This window comes from Strix uralensis, chromosome 17, assembly GCF_047716275.1.
Source record: "Strix uralensis isolate ZFMK-TIS-50842 chromosome 17, bStrUra1, whole genome shotgun sequence".
Lineage (NCBI taxonomy): Eukaryota > Metazoa > Chordata > Aves > Strigiformes > Strigidae > Strix > Strix uralensis.
This window is the reverse complement of record NC_133988.1, coordinates 13,556,532-13,576,712: the sequence shown is the minus strand read 5'-3', so window position 1 is coordinate 13,576,712 and position 20,181 is coordinate 13,556,532. Positions and strand designations below refer to the sequence as shown.

General features: G+C 45.8%; 1 protein-coding gene and 2 non-coding genes across 3 annotated transcripts; 1 reads left to right on the top strand and 2 right to left on the bottom strand.

Moving 5' to 3' along the window:
* Positions 1-53: 53 nt before the first annotated feature.
* Positions 54-125, bottom strand: TRNAD-GUC (transfer RNA aspartic acid (anticodon GUC)). Its single transcript has one exon. It is a non-coding gene; the product is annotated as a tRNA-Asp (tRNA).
* A 245-nt stretch (positions 126-370) lies between these two features.
* TRNAA-UGC (transfer RNA alanine (anticodon UGC)) lies at positions 371-442 on the top strand. The gene has a single exon. It is a non-coding gene; the product is annotated as a tRNA-Ala (tRNA).
* A 1,820-nt stretch (positions 443-2,262) lies between these two features.
* Positions 2,263-20,153, bottom strand: DHX37 (DEAH-box helicase 37). Its single transcript, XM_074887147.1, has 27 exons — positions 19,816-20,153; positions 18,957-19,126; positions 17,732-17,844; positions 16,658-16,985; positions 15,783-15,931; positions 14,885-14,977; positions 14,308-14,404; positions 13,818-13,931; positions 13,064-13,165; positions 12,441-12,555; positions 11,972-12,067; positions 11,280-11,356; positions 10,394-10,532; positions 10,058-10,134; positions 9,261-9,493; positions 8,598-8,709; positions 7,904-8,010; positions 7,321-7,509; positions 7,081-7,205; positions 6,684-6,800; positions 6,387-6,559; positions 5,873-5,987; positions 5,302-5,439; positions 4,857-4,951; positions 4,339-4,412; positions 3,308-3,405; positions 2,263-2,721 (listed from the first exon to the last, which is right to left on the bottom strand). Exons 1-27 carry the CDS (start codon positions 19,928-19,930, stop codon positions 2,639-2,641), a joined length of 3,444 nt encoding a protein of 1,147 aa, XP_074743248.1. The 5' UTR covers positions 19,931-20,153; the 3' UTR covers positions 2,263-2,638.
* Between the last annotated feature and the right edge of the window lie 28 nt (positions 20,154-20,181).

Genomic DNA, 20,181 nt, shown 5'->3' with positions numbered 1-20,181 from the left:
CCTGCGTGGTGGCCGCCCGCAAAAAATAGCGGCGGGGGAGAAAAATAGGCGACCTCCCCGTCGGGGAATCGAACCCCGGTCTCCCGCGTGACAGGCGGGGATACTCACCACTATACTAACGAGGATGAGCGCGTGAAAGGTTTTTCCCGCCTTCCCCTCAAGGACGTGGCCGCCTCCCGCACCGCGGAGCCCTCCCCGGGCGGGGCCGTCCGCACGCCCCGCGCTGGTACCGCACACGCTGCCGGCGCCGGGGCGCTGCGCGGGGCTGCGCGGGGCGGGGGAGGCGGCGCGGAGCGGGGCTGCGCGCTGGGCCTGCGGTGCGGCCCGCAGCGTGGGTGTAGGTCCTGTGCAGGGAGGCAGGTTGCAGCGCGGGGATGTAGCTCAGTGGTAGAGCGCATGCTTTGCATGTATGAGGCCCCGGGTTCAATCCCCGGCATCTCCACTTCTTTTGCCCCCGCTCTGCGAAGTCGCTGGTTTTTGCTTTCTTTCCCTAGTTTCACAAAGGAGCCGTAATTTGTAAGTAGGTTCAATGTTTTCCTTTTTTTTTCTTTTTTTTTTTTCCTTCCCTCCCATAAGCACAGTTTGCAAACTTCTGCTGCAATTCTTGCTGGAGAAAAGAGCCCAGCCAAGAGCTCCCAGCACCCTCCTGCCTGTGGTTAGCGCTAACCACCACAGCCCTGCAGCACTGGCTATAACACACAGCTACAACAGGGTGTTCTCCTTCTTGCTCGAAAACAAAAGCTGATGTTTCATCAGCATTAGATCTTTTTAACGCTTGTGTCCTGGCCTGGAGCCTCTGCAGCACGTGGGAGAGGTGGGAGCAGTGGGTGCAGACATCCAGACTTTTCTGTGGTTGGGTTGCACCAGCTTCCTCCAGAAAGCGGGGACAGGAGGGTCACTGCCCCCACCTCCTCACAGCACTGTTACAAGCAACAGCAAATGAACACAGCATAAGCACAGGGTTTTACCAAGGAGGTAAAAGATTAGGTGAAAGGGAAGGTAAACTCTAGCTGTACATTTTCTCTGGGACTACCAACATTTCTTGCTGCAAAATGTGATGGTGTGGTTAAAATCTGCTGTTTCCTAAAAGCTGCTGCATTCCCAAAAGTGCTCCATGAAATGCAGGGTGGCACAGGAGCACAAGACTATACAAAATAGTACTGGCAAACCATGTGGCAGAGCAAAAGCTCAAGGAGAACCAAGTGCTTGCAGCACCAAGCCAGGTATGAGAGATTTCAGAAAAAAAAAATATTTAAAGCAAGATTAATGGATACTCTGAACTCATGACAAACTCCTAGAGAAGCAGGAAAAGGAATATTAGGGGTCTGCTGGCTCTGGCTGGGCTGGAGTTGATTTCTTCATAGCAGCTCATATGCTGCTGTGTTTGGGATTTATGACTAAAACAGTGTTGATAACACACCAGTGTTTTGGCTGTTGCTGAGCAGTGCTTGCACAGTGTCAAGGCTTTCTCTTCTCCCCCTCTCTGCTTCCCCTGGGAGTCAGCTGGGGTGGGCAAGACGCTGGGAGGGGACACAACCAGGAGAGCTGACCCGAGCCAAAGGGATAGCGTGTGCCCTATAATGTCATGTTTGGATACCAACTGGTCATCATGGGGGAGGTGGTGAGCGATCGCCCATGCATCATTTGGATTCTTTTTTCTTCTTCATTCCCTTCACTAATTAAACTAACTTTATCTCAACCCACGAGTTTTCTCACTTCTGCATCTCCTGTCCTGCTGGACGGATAGGGAGGAAGCGAGGGGCTGTGTGCTGCTGGCCAAGGTCTGTGGGAGAGAGGCAATTCGACATCGGCCTGTCAGCTCTGCGCAGCCCCTAACAAGCAGCAAGGCTTTGATGAGAAACAGGCCTTGGGAGGAAGATAAGAAACTGCTGAGTTGTGCCAAGGTGGCAGGGAAAAAACAACAGACAGCTGCAACATTGAGCTGTGGAAAAGTACTGAACTGTGAGAAGTTACCGCTGTGTGAACAAGAAGGTGATTGGCCTGCACAGCGCGTGTTGGAGTGGTCTTATGCTGATAGGAGAAAAGGTTGATAGCTGTCTAATTGCTGATTTGCTAATTATGAAGTGAGAGCTTTAATCAGAGCATACGTATGTACTATTGTAAGAATAAACGCCCTGCCTGCAGAAAGAAAAAAGAGCACTCTGACTCGTTATTTTAGCCACTACAAAGCTCAACCCACCGCGCGGATCAAAGGCTCAGTCTGTGTTTGGATCTGCAGTCACGCATGAGGAAGGGTCCACAAAGGTCTGAAATTCTGCTTATTGCAGCATCCCACATAGAAAACAGTTCTCCCATCCAAACCAAGAACTATACATATTTATAGTCCATACGACTAATATAGTCCAAAGAGAAACTTCAGATAAAAAAAAAAAAATCTGTAAAATACAATGGATAAAATTATCCAAACATTAGATTTACAAAGTACCAGCGAAAGAGCTGGTAGGGCTTCTGGGAACACAAAAGGCTTCCCAGAAAACCAGAATAACACCCACTTCGCTTACAATCAGGTATCACTAACAATTAAGCAAGTTCATCTGTGTCATCAGATTTCCAAGGAAATCCAAGCTCTAGAAACATCTTGGAGAAAAGGAGCCCATCAAGAACAGAGTCAAGCACTTCACAGTGTTACTGGTGGCCACTTCTTGGCTAGATCATCATGCATAGCTTCGGGGATCCACTGACAATAGGCTGTGAGCAAATCTGGAATGAAAGAGCGGAGCGATTAGACGGCTACGGGAGCGAGGGACTGCGGTGGTTTTGCTGTGGCGTCACCCTGCTCCCAGGCTGAGAGCAAGAACCAACTTTCCATCACTGTGATAGTGTTGAAGCTTGGACATCTGCATGCAGATATAAAAATACCAAGTGCGGGAGAATTACTGTGAAAGCCATCGCTGCATCACTTTGCTGCTGCTTCTGTAAAGAACTCTTATAATCTGGTATCCTAATACTGAACAAAAATCATTTTACGTGGAAAAAAATTTTCCTGTATCCACTGACAGTATCATCATAGTCTAACTTTTCAAAAGCCCAAACCAAACATTTTAACTGTGGTTAGAACTACAGAAAAAAATTCTTAAAATACAAATAAATGTTGCTTTCTAAAGTACAGGAAACTCCAGTTCTTCACAAGAACCAAACCCAGAGCACTACTGTTTCTGGTAAGAAAATAGCAAATATTTAGAGCTTATCAAATGAAATCATCCATTTTAAAAATTCTAACTCAACGGTGCTCAAGGTAGTACCAAGTCTGCACCGGTATAACTAATAAAGCAAGCAGAACACTTACATTTAGGATTTTTCTTCCATGCAGCCAGTAAAGCATCACGATTGTCACAATTCTCTGCAACTAGAGCCTGCAGGAGGGATTCTGTCCTGGGCTGAAGTCTAAATCAGGCCAAAATAAAACGGTGCAGTAAAACAATGTTCATTAGCACAGTTCAGCAAAGTGTTATAGCATTGAGGTTACCTTTCTGAATTCATACTCTTAGTATTTTTAAAAGGCTAAATATAGATGTAGAAACACACGACCTCTGGATACAGAGGCATGTCATTGGCTCAAGAAAGTTCACTAGAAGTAGTTTCTTCCCCCTACCACAACTTTTTGTTGTTAAAAGTAGCAGCAGCAGCTCTTCTTGCTGACAGCATGAAGTTGTCTGCTATGCAGCTGCATCACACACAGCAAAGCAAAAAGGAATCCATAGGTCTCATGCTGAACTCTGAATTGACTGAAACAGGAAAACACTTTGTAATTGTAGAACCCTCAGATAACATCAGTCACTTTTAACAAAGTCTTTCAAAATCCTTGCATCTATCAACTCCAGGAAAACTCACAGAAAGCTTATTTTGGCAAACAAGAGCAGACACCAGGAGAATAGCACGGGAAGCAAGAGCCGACAGTCCTTTGAGTGTCGCAGTTCTATAAATGTCATCAAAACCACAAGAAAACATGGTTTGTGGAAACATGTTTTTGAAAAAAATAAAGACGGAATAACTGGCCAAACTGCAAAGAAAAGCAAGGAAAGTAGTAGTGCTCATCTGACATTTTCTTACATGTGTGAGCAATTTATTTGTATGAAGCAGCCCGCAGAGGTCAGTGTGACCAGCAGGTTGTGTGTGTTCCTCCACACCACCCTTACAATCGCCCAATTCTCTTGAGACACAATTTTTCTTGGTAAGAAAACTCATTTTCCTCTCCCTGCAGCTACTGCCAAGATCACTATCTAAAACACCCTTCCCAGCATTGAATTTTTTTAACTTGAAAGGAAGTTAAAAGTGTTCAGTGGAAACAACAAACTTAAGTTTTTTTCAACAACTTACTTGGACCATGTCTTCAGCATTATGAGGGGACTGGACAGCAGACACTGGCTGTAAGAACTCAAGTTTTCAATGACCTGGAAGATTTGTTATAACAAGTACATAATGAACAAGGTAAATTAATAGTTCTGTGGAGACAGTCATCAATGAACTTGGACTACTATGGACTTCCATTCCATATCCTCTATTACCACCTCTCCCCCATCCATGTCTCCATACCAATGACTAGATGACTCTTGTGTCTCAAAATGGACCAAGACATGAGCTATAGCTTTTTTCTTCTGCAAAAACAAGACTTAAATTTGGGGGTCTCTTTCACCCAAATGCTGATTTTCATGCTGTTTCGTATTTTAAAGATATCTTCCCCACCCCACCAACTGCAGCAAACTCCTCCAGCCACCAGCCAGTTATGAGGAATGGGCACGCACATAAAGAAAGAAGCCACAAGGCTCAACTCCTCCAAAAACGGCTAAAAACTTATCGGTCACATCAAGGAAGTAACGCAGCTGGAACACACTCACCTTTCCTTCAAGCAGGAACCTGGCAAAGTATTTGTAGCGATCGATACCTTCTGGGTAATCAACTTCCACAGCAGGGAGCTGCCAGCTAACTCGATCTGGAAAGAAAGATCATGACGAGTCTCCTAAATGCTCAAAGAGGAGGGTACATTTCCACAGGAGATGTGACAACAGAGGTGCTAAGAGAAGTGGAGAGGATCCTGCCACCACCCAGCCAGCCTTGCTCCTTCACAGGGGGAGCATAAAATGCCCATGCCAATGGGAACATGCCAATACCTAAATGCTATGAATCCCATGGAGATACTCAAACCACTGTTAAGCTCTTTAAACAGTCCAAGCTGAGCTTGACCTTTCTGGTCTGCTGACAGTCTTGTTAAAAGCAGCATTACAGTAACTATGGAGCAGCTCTCAGACAAAACTACCAAGTGACACTTTTTAAGACACTTACAAAAGACACTTGGTCTGTGACATCGAATTCGGCCTGTTTCAGGGCAGTAAGACGGAGGAGGATTTTCCAGAGGCTTTCCAAAGTGGCAGTATGGAGGCAACAGGGCAGGAATCCACTCAGGTTCGACTGCGGACACACCTTAGGAAGGGAAAACACACACCTGAATGCAGGCTTGCTGCCAAGGGCTGCCAGTCGCTAGCACTCCCATGAGTACAGCGCATGGGCAGGATCTCATCTCCACGGATTTACTTGTATCTCATTTTTCAAATCAACTTTTTTACATTCTTCTGTTCAGAGACCAGCACTAGGTAGCTATTGCTGACAGAGCTGCTGCAGAGCAGCTATTTCAGAAGCTGAGCTTTGCTCCAGCCAATTCCGCTTGACAAAGAATAAACCAGGCCAATTTTTCCCCCTGATCCAGATCTAGAAAGCGTAAGGACCCAAATCCCAGCAGGTATGACCACTCTGTAATGAGAGCACTCCGTCACCACAGCAAGGGAAACGTTCTGCCAAGGCATTTCTGAATTCCTCACCATACCTGCAGAGCCAGTAGGCACCACAGCAGACTCACCTTTCATATACAGTTTTGTAGTCTCAACAATTTCTTGATACACCACAAACTCTGGGAGTTGTTTGAAGAGAACTGAGCTTGGATGGATGAACACTGGGTCATCCAGGAGAGCAGTCTTTAAGAAAGCACAAAAGATTGAAGCAGAGTAAGATGAGTTACGGGCAATCCAATTCCTATTTGCATCTAGTTTCAAGTCTCTCCAAGATGTACATTTAGATGGTTTCCTTAAGTGATGGAGGTTTTTAATAACCCCATAATTTTCTGCTTCACCTTCTCTGGAGACATCAAGCACTTTGCAAGATGGGCTAATGCTACTTCTTAGCTCTTACACAACAATTCCTACGTGAGAACTGGGAAATTGCAACACTGGAAACATAAATTCTATGGAGAGAAGTTGTAAAAAGCCAGCACACACAGCCCCAACGCTACGCCCAGTCAGAAGCCCAGGCTTTGCACAGGAGTGTCTTTCTGCCACACAGGGGAAGAGGAATTTCAGTCAAATCAAGCTGTTTACCTTGTAGGCATTTTTCCACTTGTCATCCAGAAGCTCTTCTGCCTGAACCCTTCGGGCAACGTGATCTCCCAGCCCTGCCAGCACAATCTGTCTCAAGTAAGTTGCTTGAGCTTCTGTTGGGGGCTTCATCTTTGGATCAACATAGAGACCAGCATCAGTGCAGACTGAGTTCACTGCAGGGAAAAAAGAGGTAAGTTAAGATTCAATAGAAGTAAAAAGGTTGCAACAAACAAGCTAGTTGATTTGTCACCCCCCAAAAGAGAATAAACACTGCAATTCCTCTCAAAACCCACTTACCTGCTGTTGTCAGCTGCCCTCTCAAACGCCTGATTTCCAGCATGGCTTTGTATCGGAGCCCATTTTCTTCACAGAATTTACGGGTACACCCAGCATATTCACAGGCCCCCACTGCTCCTGGAAGTGAACAGTCAGGCAGAGAAAACCACTTAGCCAATCAGCTCTAATTAAACCAACTGTGGGACAGTACTGTCACAGTCAACACGTGCGTATCGCAGCTCCCACTTGTCATCAGCGTGGGATGCTGGCAGGCTGCCCAGAGAACAGCCTAGAAAATACACTGCTGGACTCAGGCCTACAGCACGAGGATGCCTGTGGTTGTATAAAGCCGAGAGCTCAGGGTGACAGGGAGAACAGAATGAAGTTAACAGTACGGGGAAATCGCTGTCTGCAATACCTAACATCACCATGAGGTCTCCTAGCATTTGCATCGGCCCCTGCCCAGCCCAGATCCTTTGCATCTGTAAAAGCCTTGCTTTCTTCCCCTTCAGTTTTGCCGTCTCTTCCTCACTTACTGCTGGCCTAAAAGAAAGACGAAACAGCATAAATGAGTATTGTGCTTACGTGCAGAGGGGCCTCAACGTAAGAGGCATCAGTTGTGACAAGGTGTGGCATCCTGTCAGGCTAACTCACTCGCCTGTCAAACTCTTCAAAAAGCTCCCGGACGGTCATCGCAGACACTATGGTGATGGTGTACGGCAGGCAGTCGTGCTGCCTGCTTAAGGCCAACATCTTTGCATAGCGGGGGGCTACAGGGAAAGTGGCCATTATTCTGCCCAGGGGACTAATAGGGCAACTCAGCTTTGCTGCCAGCTGCTGCGTCAGCCTGCGGGAGGAAGAGAAAAGTAATGAAGTCACTTCTGCATTAGAACAAGTTTGTGTTTCTGGTTTTGGCAGCCCAATTCATTTTGTGTTTTCTCAGATTTTGTTATGTACTGGTCCCAAAAGCTGGGGAAAGATTCCTCTTCCTCATGCAGTTCCCACCTGCCCTGCATGGCACAGTCCTCACAGTCTTTCCCTGCCCAAACACACCCAGGGTCAGTAAAACAAACAGGGGTGAACCAGAGACTGTTAAAATGATGCCAGTCTCTGTACAAAAGCACACCCTCAGATGTGAGGGCTGAGATGGAAAAGCAAGCAGGACAGCAGTGCCACTGCCTCCATAGTGGAGGCCGAGCAGCAGTGCAGAGAGGAAATTTGTGGGGGACCACAGACGTTACCTTCCCATCATCGGGGGTTCCTTCAAGGCACCCAGGGCTATCAGCAACTCCTCAGCTGCCGCAAGTGCTTCTGTTGGAGGTGGCGTTGGGAACGGGAAGTTGATTACCTACGGACACCGAGAGAAAATGCCTCTCAGTACATCACTGACGTGGCTCTCACTGAAAACCAGAGCCTGAACGCAGTAAGAAGTCCTGCAGGGGAGCGAAACTCTCCCCTCTGGTTACATACACCAAAGAAAAACATTTAGGGTGTTTGCCAGGAGCAAGAGGAAAGGCCATACAATGGGAGGAAACAATTAGAACAAAAACATCAGGAAACAGGAATACCAGCGTCACCCTTAGCTGCCACCGACTGCAGGCACCGCCTAGGGCAGGCTGCTTTAAGGTCTAACTTTTTGTGCTTTCTGAAAGTGATCAAGTACCTCCAAAACACAACCCCTGTTTGGGCAGGGGTTTTCTCACTCCTAAGAATATAAGACAGCTCTTATTACCTGAACAAACATGTCTGTTAAGGCTTGGTGGAAATCTTACCAGCTTCTGCAATGTGCAGAACCAAAATCAAGTCCCAGGATCCTGATTTCTAACACAAGGCACAACCTCAAGCAATGATGATAAAAGACATTTGTGTTTGTTTCTGGCTCCTGGGGCAACCGCTTTAATGAGCACTGTAGTACCAAGCCAATTTACACCTCACCTTTTCTATATTTAATGCCTTCATTTGCAGAATCAAGTCTTCTACCGGTCGCTTTGTTATTTCTGGAGCAGAAAATTTCTCAAAGTCCATGAAGACTGCTGAAGAGTATAACCTAGTGGACCAGAAGTGCTGCTTAGAGACTTAAAAGAAATCTTCACTCAAAATATATGCATGAAAAACTGGCAAGGGATGTTAAAAAAGGCAGCTGGGGGTACTACGTACATAACCATGTAATTATTTACATGCTTGGGGCATACTGCCTTATTCACAAAAAGTTGACTTGGCTTGGAGTGGAATCCATGCTAATCTGGCTACCAAAATAAGGGTTTTCAGCAAGAAAAAGGCCCCTGAGAAGCCAAACTGTCAAACAACATCACCAGTGACAGTTCATGGTTGGCTTCACCTCTCCTATTTGAACGAAGAGCAGACAAAATCAAAATGCTTCAAGCAGCACTAGGTCCTTGTGAAAGGGTGTCCTGGTGCTCCAATGATCCATCAGGACCCAGCCCTTCAGCTGTGCTTCCTCTCAGCCCAAGGAAAGTTAACTCTATCCTGGCCAAAACCAGGACAAAGGGGCAGCAGGATGAGGGAAGTTGTCAAATTCACACTGACACCAGCTGGGCTTTTTGTTTCTCCTAACCCTCTCCAGGGCAGGTAGCTAACCTGTAACAGTGCCCTGGTTCTGTCCGGCCAGCCCGACCTGCCCGCTGGTTAGCTGAAGCTTGAGATATCCAGGTGACTCTGAAAGACGAAACCCCAGTAATTTTGTCGTAGAAACGTTTCTTGACCTTTCCACAATCAACCACGTATTTGATGCCCGGGATGGTAAGCGATGTTTCAGCCACATTGGTGGCTACAACACACAGCCTTGTGCCAGGAGGAGGAGCCCTGAATACCTACAAGAAATAGATGGGCATGTGAAATGCACTGCCAACAATGGAAAAAAGACAGGCAGTCAACGTGGATGGGTTGTGAAGGGATGACAGTGCATATGGCACTGCAGGTGAAACCCAAGAGTGAGACCAACGACTTAACTCTTTGTCTCAGCTCTGGAGCTCTCTATCCAGCTCAGTTAATCCCTCAGAAACATCCAGAGAGGCTCCAGGCGGAGCAGACACACCAGTGTTGAGTTGTATTTAGACATACTGCTGCCACCTCCAAAGCCCAAGAGGGAATGCAAGAATCTGTCCGAACTGCCTGCTGGCAGCGCCATCCTGACGTGCCCTGGGGCCGTGGCTAATTTTAACGTGCTGCAGGATTGTCACTTTCCATCTCTCCAAAGCTGCTGAACTGGCCCATTAGGGAGATCCCAGCCCAACTTGCCCACTGGGCCACTCAAGTCTGCCCACTGATGGATTGTGCAAGATAGAAATTTTAACTCTCAAAGCACATGTGACTTTAGACAATGATCACACGTATCTATAAGAACCATTTACTCATTGTGACAATAAATCCTTTACCTTTGCTTGTTTCTCTGGTGCCAGCAAAGAATAGAGTGGGAGCACGTAGAGTGGAAGAGATGAATCCGATTTCTCATCTGTGAAGAAACAAACCTATATTGTTAAATACGTGGTAAGTCAACTTCCAGGCTTAGTCCCAACAATGTCTTCAAAACCACCACTCCATTTGAAAACGGGTGAAGTATTTGGAACAAAGCTGAAGCTGGAAAACCTTAATAGCTTTTCCATGACACAGGTCTGCTGTGTTATCACACCAGTTTAGCAAAGCACAGCTAGCTTCTGTCATGCATTTCACAGGTGACAGGATATGAAATTTATATTTCATAAGTGCCAAACCTTCTTCTGAGTCTCCATCTCCTAAATCAAGGTCGATATCAGACCCTGCAATATCATCATCAGTTTCAGCGTCTCTGTCTTCATCTCCTTCATCCACTGGAACAACAGAGTAATTGTCCAGATCAATTCTGGGGAGTGCCTGAGAAAGACAGGAAAGATGACCACAGAGCATTAAGGAGGGGACACAAACAGCACTTTTTATTGCTTTGAAAGCAAAGCTGAGCACTTACTCCAAACATTTGTTAACCTGAAGGTGACAGAGGGATTGAGAGATTTCATTTGTATTTTAAGGTTGAGGTTCAGCATTTGGTAACTGTGAGAGTCGGGGCGAACAACTCGAGTATTTTAAACAGTATTTTGTGCCAAGTCAAGCTTCTTCACTTGGAGGACAGTGGGAAAGGGTAAAATTTCTTTACTTCAGGCCCCTTCAGCTACCAGGATCCAATGTCAGCAGACAGTATATCTGTAGCATCAAGATCTCCTGCTAACAAAGCACATGTAGGACTTGGCTGGAAGCCAAATGCTACCCTTCGTCACAGATGCATCAGTCCCAATTTTGGGTAACAAACAGCAAGATGAGGTGCAGCCCTGGAGCCAGCAAGTCTGGAACTCCTTCCATTAACGTTTCAATGGTCAGTACTCAACCGAAATCAATCTCCTGCCCATAATATCCAGGGACACATTTTCACCCTCTGCTGCTCATACCGCAGCAGTTATCAGTGCAGGCAGTATTACTGGATTTCCTGAGGAGACACACGTAGGCTACAAGGCTTCATGCAAGTCTAAAACAGCCTGGTGAGAAACACAGCTACACAGGAGTACTGTTTTGCAGGGAGGTACCTGCTCCTTCCTGTCTCTTGAAGGAATTCTAGCCATCACACATTACCATAACTTTCTTCCGCTTCCTCGATTTCTTAAATTTTCTGATTTCTTCCACTGATTCTTCTTTGTCATCATCTCCTCCTACAAAAACAGCCAGTGGAATTACTGTTAGCTGAGCATGCTTTCCTCTTGGAAAAGGTAGTGGGAAGAGTCTGGTCCCACTCCCATCTTTCTGAGGATTCAAAAAGTGTCACAGTGTGAAAAGAAGCAAATAGTCACATTGAAGGCAGAAGGGACAGTGATGACACACAAGTTTAACATAATTCCATTTAGGAACCATACAGAGGATCGACAGCAGCACACTCAGCAGCTGTATGCCTTGAGGTTTAGGAGATGATTAGCTGAGCTATATTAGAAATTGACTTTCTAAACTCATCTTGGGAAATTCCACTATCCTGAAAATAAACAGTCACCAACGAGCAGCTGCGTTTCCACTTTAATTCACAACCAACAGAGTAAATGAAGAAATGCAGTGGATTCTGGGGAACTGGATGGCATCACACACATAAACCTCTTCCCCAAACTCAAAACAGCACAAACTTAACAATCAGTCATCAAAATCATCCACAATGAGCCCTTTCCTCAACCCTTGTTTTTTGGGTGTTTAAAATAAAAGCTCTTATTTTTAGGTGCAAAGCAAGCTCACTTAAGTGGGATAAATTCAAAGTTTAACAGCCCTTTATTCTATAGCATTACCTGCAGCATTGTTTTTCTGGAATGGAAAGGCTTTCCTTAGCCTTCTACAGAGAGAGTGAACTTCTGCTTGGCCTGTTAAAAACACCAAAATCCCACCTGCAAGAGAAGAAATCACTCTCAACCTCAGCATAGGTATTTCACCTTGGAAAGCTTCAGATCTTGTTCTTGATAAAAGACAGGTCGAATATACTGTGAAGTAACACGGAGGAACAGGGGGTGTCTGACTGCATCTGTCTTCTACTAATCCCTTGAGACGCATGCTAGTGTAACTATGATTTAATTGAAGGGTAATTTTCACAAGAAAAACCTTCTGAGTAAAAGCACAGAATACATCATTGCAGTCCCATGTTCAACTTACAAAAAAGCCTCACCCCAAACCAAAACAAAAACCTCCCCCTCAAAAAAACCCCAGAAAACTTCAGACATGTTAAGTGTAAAGAATTTGAGAGGTTCTCAGCAGTGACCTTACCTGGGGGCAACATTCGATGGATTTTACACACCTTTCTGAAGCACTCCCCACTATAGTCATCTAGGGGGGTTTTCTTGTTAAAATGAACAGTTACAGGGAATTGCCTTGCATCTACCTAGAGAGGAAATACAAAAAAAGGGTTTGTTTGCTGTCGTAACTCCAGCACAATTACTACAGCTTTCGTGGGGGAACTAGAAAAGGTCACCCTGTATTTCTGTTCAGCTCCTGTTTTTGGTAACCTACCAAACACCAGACCCTCAGAAGTTATCAGTGTTGTATAGCCTGAACACCACAAAACCAAGCTAGAAACCAAAACTTTTCTCTCTTTCAGATCATCAACTCGGACTGAGGCTTTCTAGTTCTCCTGAACTGTAACTTACAGTTTTTCAAGATAATCTGATTCTGCCAGGGCAGTTTTCTGATAAAAGCAGAAAGAAAAACACCAAGTCTCAAAAGAAACAATAGTCTAAACAAAATAACTATTTTTAAATTGATATCTGAAAGATTTCAGCACCAGCTGGAAAGATTAGAGTGCCCCTATTTTTTAACTGGCTTTCTAAAGGAAGCCCTCACTGTATTTCAGCCGTTCCATCTGACGCAGATCCCAGCGAGGAGAACGATACCTGAATAACAGGAGGTGTAACAGAAAACAGCCTGTTGTTATCGGTGAAATCTTCAACGCGAAGGGTAGCCGACATGACGATCAGCTTCAGCGGCAGCCCCTTCTGCAGGGACACAAACGCGTTACTCTGTGCCTGAGAGCATGCGGCAGGTAAGCGGCACAAACCCAGAGCTATTAGCAGGACGGGATACGAGTTTCTGCACCAAAGCACTCAAAATCTAAGACAACAAAAGCACCGCGTCGAGTGACAGAGGATACACGCAGCTTCAAACGCGACGTGTCTGAGAATACACTGGCAGTCCTGATGCTGACAGTGACCTGCCTCTAAACCACTCCGTTCTCTCTCCATCCATACGTGGAACAAAACCAGATGCCCAGCGCTGCCCTGCAGCCCGCCAGCCCCCAGCAGCAGTCAGGGCCAAACACTTCGGTGTCAGACCCGAAACATCTCCTCCAGTGCAACACTAAGCATCTTGCTTTCTAACAGGCTGCTAATTTTAATTACTACATGTGTCTTGTGGCACTTGAAGTCTAAAATTGGATATTGAATGAAAAATTATCTGTTGGTACTGATATGTACTGTTTTTCCCCTTTTTGCAGGCTCTGTGCTTCTTCGATCATATGGAAAGACAAACACATCATCTGAGCGTTATTTCAGATTTCCATCAAATTCCACATCACAGAGTCTCTTCATGTCTAACATCCCCCCCACCCCCCACCCCCTGCATCTAATACAGAAATACTGCTTCTCTCACCTTTTCACGAAGAGGCACGATGCGAGACAAGAGGCCTATCAAGATATCTGTGTACATACTCCTTTCATGGGCTTCATCAATAATAACGACTTTGTACTTTGAAAGCAGAAAGTCCTGAGAAGAGAGATGGATTTCATCACACGAAGCGTCACCCAAGGCCATCTTTAACCTACAGCTACACAAACACTGACCCCAGCCCCACCCTCTTGGCTGTAGTCTCCCACATATTTGAGCAGAGTTTAACGCATTTACCCTACACAAAGCAGCCTAGTTCCCAAGACTCTCTTCCTTGCTCTCACTTTACACAGTGAGATAACCTAACGTTTCAGGACTTGGGCAGGAATATAAACGGTTGAGATGAAATACATCTCTGGTGCTGAAAGGGATTTTGCTTTGAAAGGCTGGTGACAAATCCACACAAAGCAACGGGCCTCTTTTTCCAGCTACACAGAATATTTTCCTTTTTATAATACTGAGGACAGCAACTTACCTTCTGAATTTCTTTCAGCAGCACACCATCCGTCATGAACTTGATTTGTGTTTCATCGGTAACATTGCCTTCATATCGGATTTGGTATGAAACCTCTCTGTGAGGAAATACCAGGATAGCCACAAGAAAAAGCATGGGGAGAAACAGAGAATTCACATTCAGACCAGGAGGCAGCCTTCAGCCTAACTAAATTAAGACTTGATGCCAAGACAAGACCAAAAGCACACCATCAGCTCCCGAGAGCCTAGCACACCCAAAATGTGGGAAGCTGGGATATACAGCAATGTCACTTTGAATTATTGGGACGCTTTCTCATATGGAGACAAACTAGCACCACTTCCCACACACTATCTCCACAAAGCTCTCTCTAAAAAGTAACTTACAACCATCAGTAGCAGCAAATCTGCATAGATTTTTTTTTTATAGAAGCCCTACAGAGGAGTTTATAAGAAACTTTCCCACAGTTCTTCACCAAAGACTGAACAAACAACGTGCAAGTCTTGATTTCAGTCCGTGACATACACAGAGCATCTCAGTGTTATCTTCCTAGCAAGGTCTCAGCTTTTTTTCTCCTCACCTGTCTGACAAGTTCATTTCCTTAGCGACGCGTTGGGACATGGACACCGCAGCCACACGCCGAGGCTCGGTGATCCCAATAGCACCATTGGAACTAAAGGGGTGAAGGAAAGAAAAGGAGGGGTTGTTTGGCTGCTTGTTTTAAAGAGAGAAACACTTGGAAAGATGACAACAGAATTTCTGCACAATGGTTCTAAATTAAGTAGCATCACTCACACAGTATCACCTTTAGTTAGAGTTAGAAGAGAAAGACAGAAAGGAAGGTTTGGGATTACCCTTCTGTTACATGTGTACTGATCTGAAGATGCATGTCTCTCAGGAATTTTTGCCCCAAATGTTGTCTCTAATTGCAGCTCACTGAACTCCTGTCCCCCTGGACACCCCTCTGGTGACAGAGTCCATTTCAGGAGAAACTCAGGCTGGGGCAGCAGCTGGATGCACCTTGACTCAGCTGGCAAGAAGCATCTTATGAGGTGCCCAAGCTTATAAATGTTACCAATAGCACCAGACGAGCCACAGCTGTTTTCAAAGATGTTCTTAAGAAAAATGAACATCTCCTTGCAAAGGTAAAAATGAACATGTGTAAGCAGAGGTTAAACTATGTGAGACAGGCAGACAATAAAGCTGAGATGGGCAGACAATAAAGCCCCCCTGTGAAAAACAGGCCAGTGGCTTTGAAGGAAATTTTTGCCTTAGATGTTTCAAAAGATTGCTTATGTGGAGAGACTTTTGCAAGCCAGTCTTATTCCCTCTGGATTTTTTAAATGGCCACTACCACTGTGCAGAAAAGGCCAGGTTCAGTTCAGCCATATGAGAAGAACAGAAACAAAATCAGAAGTGACTGAGCTCAGCTTGAATTTTTCTCATTACACTTGCTACATCTAAAAGACGACTCGTACCTGGCATAGCCAGCTTCATAGAGAAACTGAGGTACTTGTGTGGTTTTACCGCTTCCCGTCTCTCCACATATGATCACAATGGGATTCTCACTAACGGCCTCCATGATGATTTGCTCTTCGGCAAGGATTGGAAGCTTCAGTCTTGCTTCCTAAATAATATAAAACACATATTTCAGTTGAACTGTTTTGTCTCTCGCTCCCTTTCTGTTTTCCCTGGGACTGAAAACTGCTACCTTCCCCAGATTATAAAACCCACAAAAAGGAATTCTGCAGGCTTTGTGGCTCAGAAAGCTCTAAACCAGCTAATATCACACCAGCGTGTCCAAGAACTGGAGTCATCAGAACAGCTTCCCAGAAAGCAGCTGGCAAGCCCTGCACTTTAATTCGTGAAACTTCAGAGTCCCTAGAGTTTATTAATAGAGCACTTCAAGGAAAAGCTCACTTCACAGCTCTGTCTCGTCTGTTCAGACACACGCAGAGCTTTTCCCATTTCTGCAGAACGCCCTACCTACAGCAAACAGAGTAAAACTATCCAGCATAAGATCCAGCATAATGGGGAGCTAAAAGTGACTTCACAAGATTTCCCAGCAAAGAATGACAAAAGACTGCTAATAGATTCTATATTTAAAACTAGAGACAAATGCCTATATCCTAAAACAAAAGCAGTTTTCCTTCTGCTAGATTAGACAGGCTTAAAGCTTGGACATGTGCGTGTACAACTTGCCAGGACAAGGACCCTAAGTGCTCGCTGCTGCCACGCAGGATCAGCAGGAGACACAAGGTAACGCTGCAGCGTCTGCAGTGACCTCACCTGATGGAAGGCACAGTAATTTCCAACCCCCTTGATAAGCATTTCCCGGCTCTCAGAGCCTCACCTGAATCTCAGGAGACCTGTCCACCGGAATGAAAACCGCAGGCTTGCGAGGTGGTTTGTTGGAGGCTGCCTGGCAAACTGGCACGCTGGGACCAGCCGGCTGCTGGTTGGCCACCACCTTCTTCACACCCTCCTCCGGCTTTTCTGCAGTATTCAAATCGCTGGCTGAGGTCTTTCCAGTTTCTTGTTTCGGCTCTTCCTTCTCCTCCTCAGAGCTACTGGGTTCTTCCTCAGGCTCCGATTCTGAATCTGAGCTGTGTCTTCTCTTGTTTGCGCCGCTGATGCTCCTGATCTTTTCAGGTACAGCAGTCCCTGGCTCCTGTATCACCCTAGAACAAAACACCAACATGTGAACTACATTTTGGTCAGTGTTCTCCCAGAACTCAAACCAGACACATCTTCTACACAGACCAGAAAAGTTGCATCGTCACAAGTTACTGCCTGAGCCTGAACCCAGGTTTTACTCAAATAGGGAAAATTTCTACATCTTGGATGCAGAGCAACGCGAGAAGACGTTATCCAGACAGGTTAATCCAGTTCTCCAAAGATCTCCATTCTTGGAGGTTTTCACAACTCTGCTAGGTGAAGCCTTGGCTGACCCAGTTGCTGGATTTGTACCTAAACACACTCTATACTGATACTTATTTCTTCAGAAGACATCTTTGTAGTTTATTTCAACTTCTGCCAAAATGCAGCTCTTGATAAATCCAGTTGCTAAGGACCACATCAGCCAATGTTTTCCAATACAACAAAAAAGTTAACTTTATCCAAGAGTTATGTAATTCAGCATAATTTGTAAGAATATGCAGATGTAATTGTCACCCACCTTGTCCCTTATGAAAGGGAAGGCCAAGTTATTTTAATTAACATCCTCTCAAGAGAATGTCATTCCAAACAAGAAAATAAATACCATATTATCAGATAGAAATAGAAAATTATTTAACTCCCTCCATTCTGAAGAACCTGAATGCAGTAAGAAGAAAACCAACTGAATCAAGCAAAAAAAGCAAAGTAGGTTGCCAAGTTCTCAACCACAGTGATAAACCAGAATGGTTCTTTCCAAATAATGCTTTACCTTTTCGTCTGATACATGCGCTCCCCAATACCCAGTTTGGAAGTAGTGTACAGCAGCTTCATTTCTGCCTCAGAAGCTTGGACCTCATTCAGCTTGCTCAGCAACTCGGCTCGCTATTTGGGAAAAACAGCCAAAATCAGTGCTTATTTTCACCAGGAAATAATTTCATTTCAAGATTTGTTCCTGAGTTCCAAAGGGTGTCCTCTGGCAAATCCTGCTGTCAAGATGAAAAGACCTTCCTGCTGCTATGAGGTCAGTCCTCCCTGATGAAGATTTCAGCCCTGCACTAGAGCAAAAATAGAAATATGGACCTGACCCTTCATCGCTGCAATGAAAAGCTCAGCTGCACCCTTCAAACAGCACCAAAGAAAATGGATTTGGACTGAAATGCTGGAGGGCTGGAGCAATGGAAGCTTCCCTTCAACTCCCTCACGTGGGACACGGCGCTGGCAGGAGGTCAGACAGCTGCAGTTTTAAGCTACCTCCAAAAATAGAGTTTGTTTGGCAAAACCGTTATTCAGCCACGAAAACCAACAGGAATTTTGCCCAGAAAGCTTCTACAAAGACAGAAAAGCTCTATTTGCATACGGAAAAATATACAAGAGCTGGAAATAAATGTTTCAGAAGCACTGGCAGTAGCAGAGTTAGAGGTGCATGAAGTTTGGCATTCTGCAGCAGGACAAAGCTTCTCACACAATCCGTGACAACGCTTTTAAAATGTAACATCAATTACTCTGCCAGAGATGTACGTCACAACACACACCTATTCGGGCAGGGTCAAAGAAAGAACGGGAACCAGGACCCAGAACTGATGCGTTCCTGCAATGCCCGATCCACTGAGAGGGAGTGGAACGTTTTTCCTCACTAGATACACTCAAGAGTCCAGGGGTAGCTGCATGGTTTTGCCAAAACGCCCAGCAAAGGGATGGTTAATGCTGTTGTAACATAAACTCTTAAACTTCACCATCTGCACATCCTTGACACGCCCCAGACCGTTCACACCCCAAAAACCACTGGCTGGCACCGCAGAGCTGTCACCCCAGCTCTGGTTTTTCACGCCAGCAACACAATCGCATCCCGTGTCGGGGACTGCCGGCGTCACAGCGCAAAGGAAACCTCTGCAGATGCTTCTTAACATCAACCTCTCCCACACGCCGATATTAAGTTCACTTTATCGTTTTAACAGAAGTCACAAAGCTGGAGTTACCAGCAAGCTGCAATGTACCTGTTTTTTCTTTTCCTTCTGTTCTAAAACTTTCTGCAGGTTTTTCTTCTGCTTCTTGCTTAGGGGTTTCTTCTGTTGTTGCACAACACTGGCAACTTTTTTCTTCTTTGCTTTTTTTGCTGGCAGGACCAGGGCATTACTTGCATCAATTCCCTTCAGCGTTGCTTCATCTGAAAACATGTGTTTGATTATTCACCTGTGCCAGACAGGTTATTTTCAGCACACTGCTTAACAGGCTTATCACAAACCATGCTAGATTTAGCTGTTTTAAATAAACACAACCCTCACTCCCAGCCAAAAAAAATACCACATTTCGGCAAGGGTGAAAGACCATGAAATTGGGGACTTGACAACCCTGTGCTTACTACAGCTGTGAGGGCAATCTTCCTTGACTTACGTAACGACACTATGAAATTTTTGCCTTTTTGCTTAATGCCACCCGGGTCAGCGGTGCAGATCAGGACACAGCGTGTCTTGGGGTGACCCCACAGCCTCCTGCCTCTCCCAACATCAGTAATTTTTAATACTAGAAATCTGTATTAGTAAAGTTTGAATAATAAAAGTAGTATAATAAACGTGCTTTTAAAAAAAGTAACATTTAAGAATGCAAATGTTAAACATCTTTTCAATAATTGCTTTAATAAAGAATTGCTTACATGCAGTAATAGCTTTAATAGCGCTATTAATGCAAAGTCTATAAGATATTCTAAAATAACTTTAATGCTTCCAGTAAAAGTATCATAAAAACACAGTAAAGACATGACAGTAATCCTAAACTCAGCAACTCAGCTTTAGCAAGGTTAAGGACCCAAGCGGCCATCAGGAACACAACGCCAAGGAAGAGGGGCTCAGGGCGCACCTCCCAGCTCCAGCGGCAGCTCCAGCGGCAGCTCCAGCGGCTCGGCGGCGGGCGGCGGCGCGGGGCCCTGCGGCAGCCGCGCCTTCCAGTTGTGCCTGCGGCGCGCCCGGCCCATGGCGGTGGCGGCGGGACCGGGACCGGGACCGGGAGCGGCCAGGCCCCGCGCGGCCCCACGTGCAGCTGCCAGCGGCCGCCACTTCCGGGGTGCGCGGTCTCGCGAGAAGGGGCGGGGCGCGGCGGCGTGCGCAGGCGCAGTGCGGCGCTTCGGCCCCGGGCCCGGCGCGGGCACCGGCGGCCGCCCCCGGCCTCGCCCCGCCGTGGCCTCCCCGGTGTTTCACAACCGAGTCGGGTCCCTCCGAGCCCCGC

Coding starts and splice junctions, on each gene's coding strand:
- DHX37 (XM_074887147.1), bottom strand. CDS start 19,930: ATGGGCCGGGCGCGCCGCAGGCACAACTGGAAGGCGCGGCTGCCGCAG. Junction 15,932..16,657: donor ACAGGTCTCCTGAGATTCAG/GTGAGGCTCTGA, acceptor TATATTATTTAG/GAAGCAAGACTGAAGCTTCC. Junction 5,988..6,386: donor AGTGGAAAAATGCCTACAAG/GTAAACAGCTTG, acceptor GCTTTCTTAAAG/ACTGCTCTCCTGGATGACCC.